The following is a 17,702-nucleotide window of genomic DNA, read 5'->3' as shown; positions in this document are numbered from 1 at the left end:
ATTCCCTCAACTTAGAGTGAGCATCAAGTCCACATAAATACGGTCTAAATTCAATTCTGATTTGACATGATTCTTTCTATGTAATGTATCTATAAAACATTACATTACATTATAACATGTATCAAAGGTAGGGGAGCTTAATTCACATGAAGTGTGCACTTCACACACACACACACACACACACACACACACACACACACACACACACACACACACACACACACACAAACAAAGCACTGCCTTGGAATTTAACATGGTCAAACTGGCAAAGTAATAAGCACGGCAGGTGAGGAGACACTAACGTGCAACCATGGAAAGAAGCTGTGCTTCCTAGCTCTTTATGAGACAGAATCATGACCCCTGAAATCAAAGAAGTGGTTGGAGAGCGGCTACAATATGTCTGGCCAAATGCCAGTCAAACTCAGGTCATATTTTCTGCAATAAATATGAGAAAAAGGGAAACTATAAATAAATGAATATGCTCCAGTTGTATCTAACATATCGGTTATTCATGTTATGATCTAATTCTGTCTGGTAATAATATAAATTATTGCAGCGAGCTACCACGTACGACATGCATTTAGAAATATTACAGTTGTATGTTGGCTGTGTTTACTGTGTTTGTTCATCAATAACATTGGTTATAAAAAATACTTGTATATGGTACTGTATGACCAATCTATAACAACTTAGAAATAACTTGTTATTAACAACTATGGTTAGAAGTGCATGTTATCATGCTGTCAGACCTACAGTACAGTAGCAGACTAAAGCCAGATCAGTTCACTGAGACTGTTCTCCTGGTGATGTCACGGCTGGGATAGTTACCAATTGCCTTGGGAATCTGGAAAATAGCAGTGTAGTTCTGTCCACAGTAAAGGAGACAAAACACAGCAGTACCAGAGGCACTTTCCTGAACTATATATGTATTTGAACTCTAAACATTGCGGTTCCATTATGAAGATAAGATACAATGTGCTCTAACATGGATGGATATCCATAGATCTTTTCACGGATAACGTCAAGGTTTTTGTTCATTATTCCCCACATGTTAGTCTCCGTTAACCCAATACTAAAATCTCACGTAATTTGATCGTAGTCTGTCCACAAGAGATTACCCACATGTTTGAAACATCAAGCTGACCTTAAAGTCCAACGATATCCCTGCATTTTTCATTACTTCTAGAAGAAATAAAAATAAAATCAAACTCTTGTAAAATGCAGCAACAGTTGGAGAGATATAGCAGGTATATTTAGGTAATAGAGGTACAGTATATCCTGTTTAGAATATTAAATCAATGAGACAGCGGGCTGTTAAAATGAAAATAATTTATGCAAAATAATTGGACAATTTGTTTTTCCTGAGGACATTTGCATATTATGTGTAACACGTCAAGTTTATGCCCAATGCCAGCTTGTAAACCAGCCAATACATCTGCCATAGCAAAGCAAGGTTGTTTTGAGTGATGGCATTAACCAGTTTTGGTTGCAAATCTCTCAGCACTTCTGTATTTTATGACCTAGCTGGCATCCAAGAACAATAGTAGGCATATTTGTTGCATAAATAAACTAACAATAATTATACAGTAATAAACCAAAATTGTACCAGGAAGTAGTTCCCAAGCTGGTTGAGCTCTGCTACTGAATCTGGTCTCAAGGTTCTGTCTCCCCCCCACTTAGTATCATAAAAGCTATAAATATTTTAGGACAGAACATTGGCAAGCAGTCACTATAGACATTGCTAAAAGTAAAGACATTTATATAGTATTGTACATTTTGTCAGTTCACTGCCACCTTTAACAGGCCTTTCCTTTGATCAAAAGTAAAGCAAGGAAAAGAGGGAAGTAATAGTAATTAGAGATTCAATTACATTTGAATTTGTATTAAATTAAAATCGAATCAAACACCCATTTTCATAAAGAACTCAAAGCAGTGCTTCCTGGTTTCTCTCAGTAAATCATAGCACATTTTAGTGGAAAATGAACAAATAACTTAAAAGGCCCGTGTTCCCTCTTTGTTGGATGCATTACTGCTCTTGAGGTATGTTGTGTTGGTCCCACTGCACTGCCTGAAAATGATGATTACCATGTCCTCCTCCTCTACAGCTTCTTTGATCCTGACATATCATTAACCAATCAGACCAGTGCCCTCCTCTCTAGCCGTCTTCAGCACATACAGTAATCTCATTGTACAAAAACACAGCGCCGTGTATAACATTAGTGCCACATGGCATCTTTTAGGCCATCAGTTTTGCACAGGCAAGACCCTGTTCCTAATCTCATCAAAATGATTTTGGTCGAATGACAATGCATCATCTCTGCCAGTGCGCTTTCTGTTTTAATAAACACGTTCCATTATGAAGGAATAAAAAATAGACTGGATTGCAGATCAAATCTGTTTTCAAAGCCTAATTGCTGTCTCATATTAGATGGAAAAAATGACTATTGTTTTCCAGTGGACTTAAGGTCTATGACCAAGGCTGTAGAGACTAGTGCATTGTTTACTGGCTGGAAAGGAACAACAATGACTTGATCTTTGTAGGCTTCTGGCTTCTACTGGGTATAGTAACCTGTCTGATAAACAAACAAAAACATTCTGGGCAGTTTTCCCATGTATTGCTGAAATCATACTTAATGGAAATCCAAAACACTTTTGATCCAAGAATGGCAGTGTAAACATAGAATTTAGAACATTTGTTTAAAATAATAGTTCCATCATATCTGACGATAACCCAGAATAGAACACAGGCCTACAACTGACAGTGGGTAAAAGTGAAAGCATCAGGAAAAGGAAAAACAGGAAACGCGATTGATCTATTCCCGGAGTGATTCAGAAAACAGACCAGCGACTACTCAAAACATGTATTCATTTAATTTGCATCTACAAATTACATTCTGCGTTTCTCTGTCCACTCAAGTGCACTTACAGAGGCCCATGTTAACGAAGTAAACACTGAAACAAATACCATGGGGATTATAAAGATATAGAGGCTCATTCAATGTCATGTGGTCAACTGAAGAGCACATAGGTTGAGTGCCGGGAAAAAACATTGCTTGATAACTACATTGAGTAGTACATCTTGGGATCAATAAAGTACTTATTCTATTACTACTACGGCGTTGACACGGAGAGACTACTTCAAATCAGTCAATCATTGATGACCTCAAGACTCCATCGATCTGTCCTGATGAGGGTGCATGGTGATTCATGTTATCTTTATGGTTCTATATCACTTAGGAACATGATCAAGTTGTTAGCTCTGCCCTATGGTTTGACGTTAGCATGAGTGTAACACAAAACTTGAAAAGCTGTTGTAAAGGTTGTTGTAGTGTTTTGGGGTCAATTTAAGGGCCAGGTAATACCAGAACGTACACCAGAGTAACGAGGTCAGCCTTGGCAGATTAGCAGATTTTCGAAACTGGTTGAAACGGTATCAGCAGACAGTTGTTTTACTTGGAGGAGAAGAACATTCCTTAATCATCCCTTCAAGACATAAAATTTTAAAAATAACTGGAAGTGCACCAAACTTTAAGGAATCCAATTTGGGTGAACTTGGAAGAGACTTGTGATATTAACAGTATGAGTTCATGTACATCCACGATTGACCCAACATACTACTGACCAATAAAAACCTTTGTTTTCACTCTGCCTTTGTTCACTCTGGAGATCAACCAGTTCAGTTAAAGATAATAGAAAGCACAGAGATGGTGAAAGACGGAATAACATATCAGGGTTGCAAAGTCTTTTGAAGCTTGTGAAGGAAAAGTGCGTGTCAGTGTTGCAGATGGTGTTAAAGAAACAAGGGACTAACGCTTCATTTAACATGTCAAAATATCACTATCTCACTTGCATTCAATGACAAACCACACATGTGTCTGTGACTAAGTGTGTGAGGGGTTAAAACAGGTCTGTTTGTGTGTGGGGGACAGGGGTAGTCTGATCATGGTACATTGCACTCATTCCTTCTCAACAGTCTCACTGTTATGATATGATAGGACATGTTGCGAGTTGATCAACATCATGGTAATGCCTAAAATGAGCTGTAGTTTTGGACATGTGACAGTTAAAATATGGTTTTGCACAAATCTGATCACAAAGCCAATTCAGTTGTATCTGTGTTGAACACTGCCAAGGACAGATACGTTGGACATGGTTCTGGAGGAATCTTTTTAGGGGGGGTTTCTGGCTCTCTCTCTCTAACAAAAAATTGCTTGTGAGGCCCAGCCTTCTCCAACGTCTTAATAATGCTCACTAACTATAAATATCACATGGCTCCATTCACAACATCAGTTGTACCCAAAACAGTGAACAAAATGTATTAAAAAATGGGTATCATTGTAAGAACATCTATAACACATTATTATGGTATGCCAGCAGCATACCACCCTGCATACCACTGCTGGCTTGCTTCTGAAGCTAAGCAGGGTTGTTCCTGGTCAGTCCCTGGATGGGAGACCAGATCCTGCTGGAAGTGGTGTAGGAGGCACTCTTTTCTCTGGTCTAAAAAAAAATATCCCAATGCCCCAGGGCAGTGACCCTACACTTCCCTGTGTAGGGTGCTGTATTTTGGATGAGACATTAAACGGGTGCCCTGACTCTCTGAGGTCATTAAAGATCCTATGGCACTTATCGTAAGAGTAGGGGTGTTAACCCCGGTGTCCTGGCTAAATTCCTAATCTGGCCCTCAAACCATCATGGTCACCTAATAATCCCCAGTTTACAATTGACTCATTCCTCTCCCCTGTATCTATTCCCCAGGTTGTTGCTGTAAATGAGAATGTGAACTTACCTGGTAAAATAACGAATTAAATATATATATTTTTTAAGATAATGCAGAATTTTCAGTTAATCGGAATATACTTTCCCAAGAGTACTAAGAGGGTACCTCTGAGCAAGACAAATTAGTCGTGAAACTGCTTATAGGTAAAAAAGCATATTGCTGTGTTGCTGCCTTGTTATCACATTGGCCAGGTTTCACCTTTACACTTTTATAGCCTTGAAGTCTGTCAACTGTTAATTTGCACCATTTGTGTTCCCATCTAACTGTTTTATGCCTCTTGGTGTCTTCAGTTCTGACTCATCCTCTGAAAACCCAACACATGGAACACCCTCCAACATTTCCTTGAAAATCTAAATTCACAAATTAGCTGTGTCATAGACAGTGGGGGACTTCATTTTTGCATCCTTTGCTTTCGGTTTTGTACACCAGCTTCAAACAGATGAAAATACAATATTTTTGGTTCTGGAAAATATATTTCACAGATGGTGCAGTCATTTTCTTCAAAATGACTGACTGTTTTGTCTCTTAAACTGAAATTAGGCGAACTATTAGAATTTTACCAACCAGGAAATGGCGGAACAATTTCAGCGTATTGCATCTTTAAGTTTAGCTCTTGCGTCTTTTAATTGTGGTTTTGTACATCAGCTTCAAACCAGTGGTGTTAAGTAAAAATAATTGAAAGTGCTACTTAAGTAGTTTTTCAGGTATTTTTTACAACTTTTACTTTTACATCACTACATTCCTGAAGAGAATAATGTCCTTTTCATCAATACATTTTCCCTGACACCCAAAAGTACTTTTGAATGCTTAGCAGGACAGGAAAATGGTCCAATTCATGCACTTATCAAGTAAACATCCCTGGTCATCCTACTGCCTCTGATCTGGCAGACTCACTAAAAACACATGCTTCATTTGTAAATGATGTCTGAGTGTTGGAGTGTGCCACTGGCTATCCATACATTAAAATAACAAGAAAATGGTGCCATCTGGATTGCTTAATATAAGGGATTTCAATTATTTATACTTTCACTTTTGATACTTAATTATATTTAAAACCAAACACTTTTAGACTTTTATTCAAGTAGTATTTTCCTGGGTGACTTTCACTTTCACTTTAGTCATTTTATTAAGGTATCTTTACTTTTACTCAAGTATGACATTTGGGTACTTTCCACCACTGCTTCAAACAGCTGAAAATACTATATTTTTTTGTTATGGAAAAGGTATTTCACAGTGGCTTAAATGGTACAATGATTCTCTACACTATACTTGCTTGTTTTGTCACATAAATGTTAATTAGGCAAACTATTAGAATGTTAGCGACCAGGAAATGGCAGAGTGATTTCTGCATAGTGTATCTTTAATGCAGATAACAAAATGTAAATTAAATACAGTTGGCCTACTATACATGACAAGTATATAAATGTTTAAGCACCACTCATGCATTGAAGCTATAGTTTTGTTTGGGTATGCAAACTTCGTATCTGTGCTACTGTAAGTACCTCTCAACATGCCGACCTGCCTTCACTTATTCAGATAGCTTACACTCGGCAGACTCACTGACATGTCTGTCCATCCACAGTAGGAGCTGAATCCCATTGGTTAAACACTTAATTTACTGCTCTACTTAATAACCCTGTAAATACAGTATACTGTAACTATATGTCTCTGGGCACTGCCTTCTAAATTCCACTTCCAGGTGAAAGCAGCTCATTTTAGCCTTTTTAAACCAGTCAATGAGTCAAGACAGATATTTCTCGCTGTTGTCACTTCACAACAGCAAATTAGAAGGTAGCTCTAACTTTATGTAGTGTTGTGGTGTCTCTCTTGTCGTGATGTGTATTTTGTACATTTCTAATCCCAGCCCCCATCCCCGCAGGAGGCCTTTTGCCTTCTGGTAGGCAGGCATTGTAAATAAGAATCTGTTCTTAACTGACTTGCCTAGTTAAATAAAGGTTCAATAAAATAAAAATAATAAGTGCTAACAATGTGAGCAAGGTAAAGGAAAGCGATTGGAGCTCATCCCAGTTAATCAGCTAATCCCAACCCAGCTAATCCCAACCCAGAGACTGTTTAGAAAACCCTTTAAGGTGTCTCGTTGATGACACTTCTTCCCTAGACTAAAAGGGGTAGCTCCAGCCCAATATGGCGAACGGAGTATGGGCGAGTGGGCATGTAGAAAGGAAAGTAGTGGGCATGTGGAAAGGAGTGGGCATGTGGAAAGGAGTGGGTGTGTCGAAAGGAAAGTAGTGGGCATGTGGAAAGGAGTGGGTGTGTCAAGTGCTCTGCTATAGGTTAGACATTTTGGATTGAGCTGTGTTTTTTTGCTTCCATTTCTTACCACGTAACTACTTGTGTTTTTAAGCCAGAGGAGAAGTCAGTCATATTTTACTGTTAGTTTTACCCAAATAATTTTACATTTTCAGTTATAAAACTGACGATTGTTTTATTTAAAAGTACTGATGATGGGTGTACTCTTGCTTCTTGCGTTATATACGAGTGCTTACTGTGACTGTCACCCTTCCCATGCCATTGTCGGACAGTAGTCCCACCGGGCACACACTGGTTGTATCAATGTTGTTTCCAAGTCATTTCAATGAAATTACATTGAACCAATGTGGAATTGATGTCCGTGCCCAATCAGGTGCTTGGCAAGCTAGAGCGAAGTGGACTGTGTCCCAGTGTTGTTGCCTTTCATGCCCTCCTCATTGAGTAGTAGACTGTATGTATAGTATGCATCAAGGTGACATCTAGATGGTTACCAATATTAGTTATTTCTTGTTTAGGCTGCTATCATGCTTGAAATAAAATAATAGTCGCCGGTTTATTGACTTGTCCTGCAGCCCAATCAGCCAAAACAGTCTTGCCCAATTAGCTGATTTGTTTCCATACACCCACAACTTTTGACACACCCACTCAGACATACTCCTGTTGCCATATTGGGCCTCAGTTACCCATACTTGCCCTAGACTGCAGTGCATCCTGCATACAGACAGGCCGTGTGCTCAAATCAAATCAAATGTTATTGGTCACATACACATGGTTAGCAGATGCTAATGCGAGTGTAGCAAAATGCTTGTGCTTCTAGTTCCATGCAATAATATCTAACAAGTAATCTAACAATTTCACAACAACTACCGTATACACACAAGTGTAAAGGAAGGAATAAGAATATGTACATATTCATATGTACATATTCATATGGATGAGCGATGGCCAAACGGCATAGACACGATGCAGTAGATGGTATAGAGTACAGTATATACATATGAGATGAGTAATGTAGGGTATGTAAACATTATATAAAGTGGCACTGTTTAAAGTGACTAGTGATACATTTATTACATCCAATTTTAAATAATTAAAGTGGCTAGAGATTTGAGTCAGTATGTTGGCAGCAGCCACTCAATGTTAGTGGTGGCTGTTTAACAGTCTGATGGCCTTGAGATAGAAGCTATTTTTCAGTCTCTCGGTCCCAGCTTTGATGCACCTGTACTGACCTCGCCTTCTGGATGATAGCGGGGTGAACAGGCAGTGGCTAGGGTGGTTGATGTCCTTGATTATCTTTTTGGCTTTCCTGTGATATCGGGTGGTGTAGGTGTCATGGAGGGCAGGTAGTTTGCTCCCTGTGATGCATTGTGCAGACCACACTACCCTCTGGAGAGCCTTGCGGTTGTGGACGGAGCAGTTGCCATACCAGGTGGTGATACAGCCCGACAGGATGCTCTCGATTGTGCATCTGTAAAATTTTGTGAGTGTTTTTGGTGACAAGCCAAATTTCTTCAGCCTCCTGAGGTTGAAGAGGTGCTGTTGCACCTTCTTCACCACGGTGTCTGTGTGGGTGGACCATTTCAGTTTGTCCGTGATGTGTACGCCGAGGAACTTAAAACTTTCTCCTCTACTGTCCCGTCGATGTGGATAGGGGGGTGCTCCCTCTGCTGTTTCCTGAAGTCCACAATCATCTCCTTTGATTTGTTGACGTTGCGTGTGAGGTTATTTTTCTGACACCACACTCCGAGGGCCCTCACCTCCTCCCTGTAGGCCGTCTCGTCATTGTTGGTAATCAAGCCTACCACTGTAGTGTCATCTGCAAACTTAATGATTGAGTTGGAGGCGTTCATGACCACGCAGTCATGGGTGATCAGGGAGTACAGGAGAGGGCTGAGAACGCACCATTGTGGGGCCCCAGTGTTGAGGATCAGCAGGTTGGAGATGTTGTTTCCTACTCTCACCACCTGGGGGCGTCACATCAGAAAGTCCAGGAACCAGTTACACAGGGCGGGGTCGAGACGCAGTGTCTCGAGCTTAATGACGAGTTTTGAGGGGACTATGGTGTTAAATTTGTGGTGTTTGAACTATCGGTCTGTTTCTAAAACAGTGTGACGGTAATCGTCTTCCCCTGTTGCGTTCCTCATAACAATACTTTTTGCTGTGACTGACAATGTTTTCCCTTCCTGAAAACAGAGGCAGCCCAACCCAGTGCTAAAAGATTGTAAGAGATATGGATCTCAAATATATTGGACAAACTCAAAACCCAATGAGGCAGAGCACTACTCTATTGCTCTTAAGTAACCCTTGCATAAGATATCTGCAGCTGCAGCAATAAACAAACTACTATCAGGAAGTTCATAAAAACTTTGATAACCATGCTACTCTCATGGTACAATATTGCGCATAATTCAGAGTTCAAAGTCACGGAGCCGCGATACACAGCTCTGAGACCACCGTACACCCCAACCGCGCACCAACCAATGCCGCTCCGTTCATTTGAATGTGGTGACAGTTGGAGAAATTGCTTGAGTTGTGTTGCAAATTCTTAAAGTATGAAAGCCAATGGTCCAATATTCTAGAACACTGCTGTGTGGATGCGTACCAATTTTGGACTCTGATAAGCGCTTTAGCCTTTAGTCTGAGCTACTGCATTTACTGCCAACAGCCAACGAGGTTGTCTGAGTATGGACTTAGAGCTATAAACAACGCCAAAATAAGTTCACGGTGATCAGAGCGCTACTGGTGAGAGGATGTAAAAAATAACTAAACCAAGCAAACATACTGTATTCTACACAGGTAGGACCTATGTATAGCACTGAGGACAGTGGTGAGAGGAGCTATAGGTGGACAGGCTCATTGTAATGGCTGGAATATAATAAATGGAACATGTGAGTCAAACGTGGTTTCCATATGTTTCATCTGTTCCATACCGTTTCATTAATTCCATTCCAGTATTTACAATGAGCCTGTCCTTCTATAGCTCCTCCCACCAGCCTCCTCTGATGTAACACTAACACAATAGAAGATTCTTAGAGGCTGTCCCCCTGGCTTTGGCAGGGCATTACAGGTTCCTACAAACCTGCTGCTTGGTCAGTCAAGTTTTTGTTTTGCCTTAAGAAACAACTAATATTTAACTTAGTGCCTGTGCTTCACACGTACTTCCAAGTCTGGTCGAAGAGTTACTTTAGCACAATAAGCCTCTCTAACACCAGTCTATATAGGTTTAAAGTATGGTCAAAAGTCATGACAATAATGCTATTAGTCTCAGCAGGGCCACAGGTTGAATTAGCATACCTGAGCTGCTTACAGATCATCCAGTCTAACCTATTTGACTAGCATTCTCAGGCATGTGGCGTCTAGAGCTCAAGGGATGTTGACTTCGTCCAAAATGGCACCCTGCTCCCTTTAACAGTGCACTACTTTTGACATATCTCACTCAATTCATTGCCTCGTTAACTCTCTCGCTGGACTACTAACTCTTCCTGAATGTGCCCACCCGGCTCTCTTCAGGGGGCGCTTCGTAAAGCAGAGATGTGAACGGACTGTCAGCATGTGACCTCTCTATGCACCCCCAGTGTCTCCACAGGCCCCCAGGGCACCAACTTCTAAGGAAGTGTGTAAGCTGGGAGAATGGGTATGGATCTGGGGGTTAGGAGCACGAAAGAAAGTAAAATGATATACCCAGCCTTTTTTGTAGTCTGGGAAACCTTGACTGCTGAGGCATTGGGGACCTTTGAGGAGGTTTCATAGCACACATAAAAACAACCTAGGATGTATGTGTAGCATTTACAGTGTCTGTCGAATGTCAATGGTGCTTTTTTTCATGGGAAACACTCAAATTTACGCACCTTACCTCACACCACATTATTTTCTTGACAGCCAAACAGAATAATATGCACATTGCACAAATCCTGCATCTTATTATTCTTTTATAGCCATGTTCAATGTTTCTATTGCAGCAGCTGCAGACTATTGCGCAATCTGTTTTTTTTTTTTAACAAGTGATTATTAGTTGACGTGATAAAAAACAAGGAAGAAGGCAATGAAAGAGTGGAATGGTTCCTGTTTTCTGTCAGGTACCATACATCTGCCAAAACTATGAGTGACTCACTGTAGTCAATACAGTTTTGTTACAGTATATTCCCAGGATTTATTTAATTATTTCATTTAACCATGTAAGTTATTGAGAAACACTGGGTACTGTATGCTGTATATTACAGGCATACCAAAGGATGCACATTTTCACAGATAGTATGCAGAATGTATTTATCAGTTGCTGAGCAGAATTTTCTATGTGCAGAAACAGGTAGGCTAGTCTATATGTAAGAAGTTCAATTATACTAACTGGGTTAGGGAAAAGTTGTACTGGCTCAAAGAAAGATTAGGCTGCAGTTAAGTCCACACTAAGTCCACATTGTAGGCCAGTGGCGATTGGTGCCGTTTAAGATGAGGGAGGATAATTATTTATTTTATGAGCATGGCCTTATTTCTTTTATATCATATTGGGTGACAGTCATTCATATTCCATTCACCCAGTTCAATGTAACATCAATAGGTTTAGGCCACTACATGACACATATATTTTCCTATACCAATCACGAGGTTGCTTTCTATGAATTAAAGTTTACAACGTAGGTGTAAAGTCGAGAGAAATTTGAGTAATCAAGGTGACGGGGTGGATCGGCTTTAATATTGCAGACAGATTGTAGTTTCCATCAATGTAATTGTCTGCATCATTTCCAATCACCCATATATTTTTGGGGTAAATATATATATTTATATATATATGCATACATACATACATACACATATACATATAAACATGCATACATATGCACATGCACTACCATTCAAAAGTTTAGGGTCACTTAGAAATGTCCTTGTTTTTGAAAGAAAAGCACATTTTTTGTCCATTAAAATAACGTCAAATTGATCAGACATACAGTGTAGACATTGTTAATGTTGTAAAGGACTATTGTAGCGTGAAACGGCAGATTTTTTATGGATTATCTACATAGGCTTACAGAAATCCATTATCAGCAACCATCACTCCTGTGTTCCAATGGCACGTTGCGTTAGCTAATTCAAGTTTGTCATTTTAAAAGGCTAATTGATCATTAGAAAACCCTTTTTCATTTATGTTAGCACAGCTAAAAAATGTTGTCCTGATTAAAGAAGAAATAAAACTGGTCTTCTTTAGACTAGTTGAGTATCTGGAGTATCAGCATTTGTGGGTTTGATTACAGGCTCAAAACAAAGAACTTTCTTCTGAAACTCATCAGTCTATTCTTGATCTGAGAAATGAAGGCTATTCCAAGAGAGAAATTGCCAAGGAACTGAAGATCTCGTACAATGCTGTGTACTACTCCCTTCACAGAACAGCGCAAACTGGATCTAACCAGAATAAAAAGAGGAGTGGGAGGCCCCAGGTGCACAACTGAGCAAAAGGACAAGTACATTAGAGTGTCTAGTTTGAGAAACAGACGTCTCACAAGTCCTCAACTGGCAGCTTCATTAAATAGTACCCGCAAAACACCAGTCTCAACGTCAACAGTGAAAAGGCGACTCTGGAATGCTGGCCTTCTCGACAGAGTTCCTCTGTCCAGTGTTTGTGTTCTTTTGCCCATCTTAATACTTTATTTGTATTGGCCAGTCTGAGATATGGCTTTTTCTTTGCAACTCAGCCTAGAAAGTAATAAGTAGTAGTAGTAGTAGTAAGTAGTAGTAAGTCTATGGAAGGGGGTAAGAACCATGAGCCTCCTAGGTTTTGAAGTCAATGTACCCAGAGGAGGATGGAAACTAGCTGTCCTCCGGCTACACCATGGTGCTACCTTACAGAGTGCTGTTGAGGCTACTGTAGATCTTCATTGCAAAACAGTGTCTTTTAATCAATTATTTGGTGACGTGAATATATTTAGTATAGTTTTATCTAAATATTATGACTTTTTTAGTGTTTCACAATAAAAATAGAAAGGAAATGAACTGAGGAGGATGGGCCTCCCCTTCCTTCTCTGAGGATCCTCCACTGGTGTAGGCTATGGGGCTCCCGAGTTGCGCAGTGGTCTATGGCACTGCATTCTCATTGCAAGAGGTGCCACTACAGTCCATGGTTCAAATCCATGGTTGTATCACATCAGGCCGTGATTGGGACGAATTTGTTCATAACTGACTTGCCGAGTTAAATAAAGATTAAATTAAAAATAAAAATAAAAATGTAAAAAGTGAGAAACACCTGATTTCAGTTACGCTTATATCCGAAAGTCTGAATAAAAGGAAAATAGGATAGGATAAGATAAGATGGGATGGGATAATATAAGATAGGATAAGATAGGATGGGATAAGATATGATGGGATAGGATCAACTTTAATGTCCCCAAGGGGAAGTGTCTTAGACACACAGTACTGCTGTATACAAAATATACACATGTACATTGCACACTCAGTATAATACATAAATTACACATGTTATACATAGACCTAGCCTACATACACAAATAAACGAACTTAACATGCTATTCAAAATGACATCTTAAAATGCTGTGTACTACTGAAGCTTTAAGATTTTCCCCATAATTTGCTTCCAAACCCTATTCCCCTTTCATTTTTCAGTATCCAAGTCCCCGTATACCAATAGGCATACACATCAAAATACATGTACTAACAGCATCCTATGTTTATCACTGTTTATGATTTAATTAACAACCATGTCAAAACACTTTTCACGACGAAAAGAAAACGATTAGGCGCGAAAATATTTTGTATTATTGGACATAATTGGGACGTACTGTCATTAGTCAACATGGACAAATACAACAGCCACAAAATGTTCATCGTGTCTTAATAATTATGATACAGTGTGTCAGAAAACATAGGATGACACCCACACACAATTCCCGTTGGTTGGCATATTCTGTTTGACCGTATTGGAAAATGGTGATGAAGGTGCGTAACTTGACAAGCGTTTCCAAAGAAGCTGACCGGTAAAGGATAGTGCTCCGGCATCATGTCAATGATATTGAATGCAATGTACCCTACGGTCAGACATCAATCATGGTGTTTGGCATTAAAAGAGGGGTAATGTAAGTCGTGAATGACTTTCCTCGTGTATGCATACTTTTCAAAAAATCTGCGGACAGAAATAAGCAAATTCACACCATTCGTTTTCTTCTGATTTGCCACTGGAATACGCACACCGCGCCAGGCGTAATAGGCGTTTATCCAAGAAAGACATGCAAATAAAAGACAGCCTATAACAAGAAAGTGAGTAAGAAAATATGCAATTCCGATGATGACTTACTTTTGGCTTCTTCATATGGAATGAGAGGAGTAAATCCAATGTAAGCGAAACCCTATTTTATCTTACTTCTGCGGGGAGGAAAGGGGTTTTCATCATCCCGTGTGCACATATCCAATGCCCTAGTCAGTAGCCTAGTATCCAAGCAGGGAAAATAATCTTAAACCTTATAAAACTGCTGCAATGAGCTCTGTTGATGATAGGTATGGTATCCAAATATACACATCATAGGGAGCGCATTAACGGGTACTGCGAGATCATAGTGAGTTGGTGTTTTGTTTTTTTTACAGGGAAACCCATTTTTATAGTTGCTTCAAGTACCGCCCACAAGAACCGTTCCGGTCAGTCTGCTCCAACGTCCATCATACAGTCCTCATCGACAGCCCCGATGAAAATATTGAGATAAACTCCGCTTTACGTTGTGAATGAAACCAATATTACTATATGTAACATATACCTACAGTAGCCTTATTACGATAACTTCCATTTGTCTGAAAATACCTGTCCACGCCTCATGTTAGACTGCCCCGTTGGCACATCGCTATGTCATTTATCGTTGGAACTTGACAGACCGACATTCGAGATGCTGGCACCCATGCTGGGTTTTGACTTTGAACGTCAGGCATGGAAGCATATCGATTTATTGTAGAGGAGTTAAAGTCGTAAAGTCAAACTGGTCCAAATGTACAATAAAAGTCTATAGGAAATGCAGTGGTTGAGCAAGTCATGGTCATATAGCCGGTGAGAAAGCGGTTCTGACCGACCACAATTTATAGGTATGACCATATCAAAAGTTGTATAATATATATATATTTTTTTCATATTACCCACCTTGGCAAAGTCATCGTAGGGCTCACATGAACAAACCAAAAAAATCATTCAGTTTAGAAAATGTTCATTTGAAAAACAATACACATTAATTAAAAAACTTCAGTAGGTTATATTTGGCACCTAGCACAGTTCACTTATTGGCACCATAAGATTTATATAATCATAACTGTTTTATTGCAACAATATCCTTTAGAAAGCTTTGTCAATATTGTAGTGACTTTACTACACCTTGTGACCTCTGAGAGGTTCAGATCACTTGGAGCAATGGCTAAACTGTTGGACTGGTAGTCACAGCAACCCAGGTCTGAGTGCTGGTCGGGCTTTTCCATCCAAATTTGCTGCACTAGTGTCAGAAGTGGGATTGCCGCTATAGATGTAGAACAGATTATTGGTTTCCACTAAGTAGCGCTTGGCGTTCGCTCCGACTAGTTCCATGCAACCAAATGTCAGCAATTTAGCTGCCGATTTAAATACTCCCAACTGATGTTAATTGTTGCTCGGGGTCTTTCATTGGATGAGAATGTAAACCAGCTGCATAGAACACACGTTTATAGAGGTGCCAAAGAACTGCAGAATGTAAGGTAATTGCATGGAGCAGTGTTTGTTAATCCTGAATTACAATTAAGAAATAAAGGGGTGCACATTTTTGTTTTCGCCTGGGCGCTGCACACCTGATTCACATCAAATGTAATGATGAGTTAAAGCGGTAATCCTTAGTTGAAACCACAACAAATAGACGCCTTTGTTCTGGTGCTGACTGAGACATGGATAATCCCAAAGAACACTGACACTCCAGCTGCTCTCTCTTCATCTGACTGTGTTCTCTCATAGTCTGGGAGCATCTGGTCGTCGCATAGTATCCCTGCGGCACAGGGATACTAATTTCTCCTAACTGGAGATTTTCTATTTTCTCCCTCAATCACTTGTCCATCTCCTCATTTGAATTCCATACTGTCACTGTCACTTGTCCACTCAAGCTTAACATTGTTGTCTTCCACGTCTTTCTTTTTCTTTCTTTCTTTCTTTCTTTCTTTCTTTCTTTCTTTCTTTCTTTCTTTCTTTCTTTCTTTCTTTCTTTCTTTCTTTCTTTCTTTCTTTCTTTCTTTCTTTCTTTCTTTCTTTCTTTCTTTCTACTCCTTTCCTCTTTTGACATCACCCTTTCCCAGTCACCAAACACTTACAAGACAGGCAATATGCTTGACATCTTTACTAGAGACTGTTCACCTACTAATCTCACTGCAACCTTCCTTCAGGTCTCTGATCACTACTTTGTTTCCTTTTCTGTCTCCTCCAACTCTAGCCACTCAACCCCTACCCAGATGGTCATGTGCCGTCACAATCTTTGCTCTCTCTCTCTCCCATTACTTTCTCCTCTTCTATCCTATCATCTCTTCCTTCTGCTAAATCCTTCTTCCTCCTGTCTCCAGATTCTGCCTCTTTGACCCTACTTTTCTCCCTTTCCACATCCTATGATTCTCACTGTCCCCTTTCCTACCGGCCGGCTCGGCCTGCCCCGACTGCTTTGTGGCGGAATGACTCATTGCGAGCTTACAGAAATGGGCTGCGGGTAGCTGTGAGAAAATGTAGGAAAACTTCAGGAGGACCTATCATCCTTTCACTCCCTCATCTCTACCTTTTTCTGCCTCTGTACGCACTGCTAAAGCCACTTTCTATCACTTTAATTTTCAATATTCTGCCTCTAACCCTTCTGTCACCTTGTCCTCCCTCCTTAATCTTCCACCCCCCCCTCCTCCCTCTCTGTGGATGACTTTGTCAACCAATTTGAAAATAAGGTTGACGTCATCCTCTCCTCATTCACTCAGCCTACCCCACAGAACTACCCTACGTCTTGGCCTCTTTCTCGCTTATCTCTCTAGATTAAATCCTGTCACTAGGGATGTCCAGCCGCTCGACAACCTGCCCGCTTGACCCTATCCCCTCCTCCCTTCTCCAGACCGTCTCTAGAGACCTTCTCCCATTCCTCACTTCCCTCATCAACTCATCCCTGACCACTGGTCGTGTTCTCTCTTACTTCAAAATGGCCAGAGTCGCTCCCCTCCTCAAGAAACTAACACCTGACCCCTCTGATATCAAAAACGACAGTCCGGTATCCCTTCTTTCTTTTCTTTCCAAAACAATTGAGTGTGCTTTCTCTGACCAACTCTCTCGCTATCTCTTTCAGAACTATCGTCTTGACCCTAACCAGGGTCACTCAACCGAGACTGCTCTTCTCTGTGTCACGGAGGCTCTTTGCACTGCCAAAGCTGACTCTCTCTATCTGCTGCCTTCAACACCGTGAACAATCAGATCCTCCTTTCCATCCTCTCAGGGCTGGGTGTCTCAGGCTCTGCATACTCTTGGATTGCATCCTATCTGGCAAGCCACTCCTACCAGGTGACGTGGAGAGGATCTGTGTCTGCACCACATTCTCTCACTACTGGTGTCCCCCAGGGCTCGGTTCTAGGCCCTCTCCTCTTCTCTCTATACACCAAGTCACTCGGCTCTGTCATATCCTCACATGGTCTC

The 17,702-nt window shown here is 40.4% G+C and overlaps 1 protein-coding gene across 1 annotated transcript in view; it reads right to left on the bottom strand.

The window, feature by feature from the left end:
• kitlga (kit ligand a) overlaps window positions 1–14,958 on the bottom strand; it is a 33,286-nt gene extending 18,328 nt beyond the window's left edge. Inside the window, exon 1 of the mRNA XM_021576707.3 lies at window positions 14,349–14,958. Coding sequence (XP_021432382.3) covers window positions 14,349–14,363 — 15 coding nt within the window. The 5' untranslated portion in view covers window positions 14,364–14,958. The remainder of the gene's footprint in view (window positions 1–14,348) is intronic.
• Between the last annotated feature and the right edge of the window lie 2,744 nt (window positions 14,959–17,702).

The sequence above is a fragment of the Oncorhynchus mykiss genome, chromosome 2 (genome assembly GCF_057628025.1).
Source record: "Oncorhynchus mykiss isolate SJ-2025 chromosome 2, ASM5762802v1, whole genome shotgun sequence".
Classification (NCBI taxonomy): Eukaryota; Metazoa; Chordata; class Actinopteri; order Salmoniformes; family Salmonidae; genus Oncorhynchus; species Oncorhynchus mykiss.
This window is presented reverse-complemented; position numbering and strand designations above follow the sequence as displayed.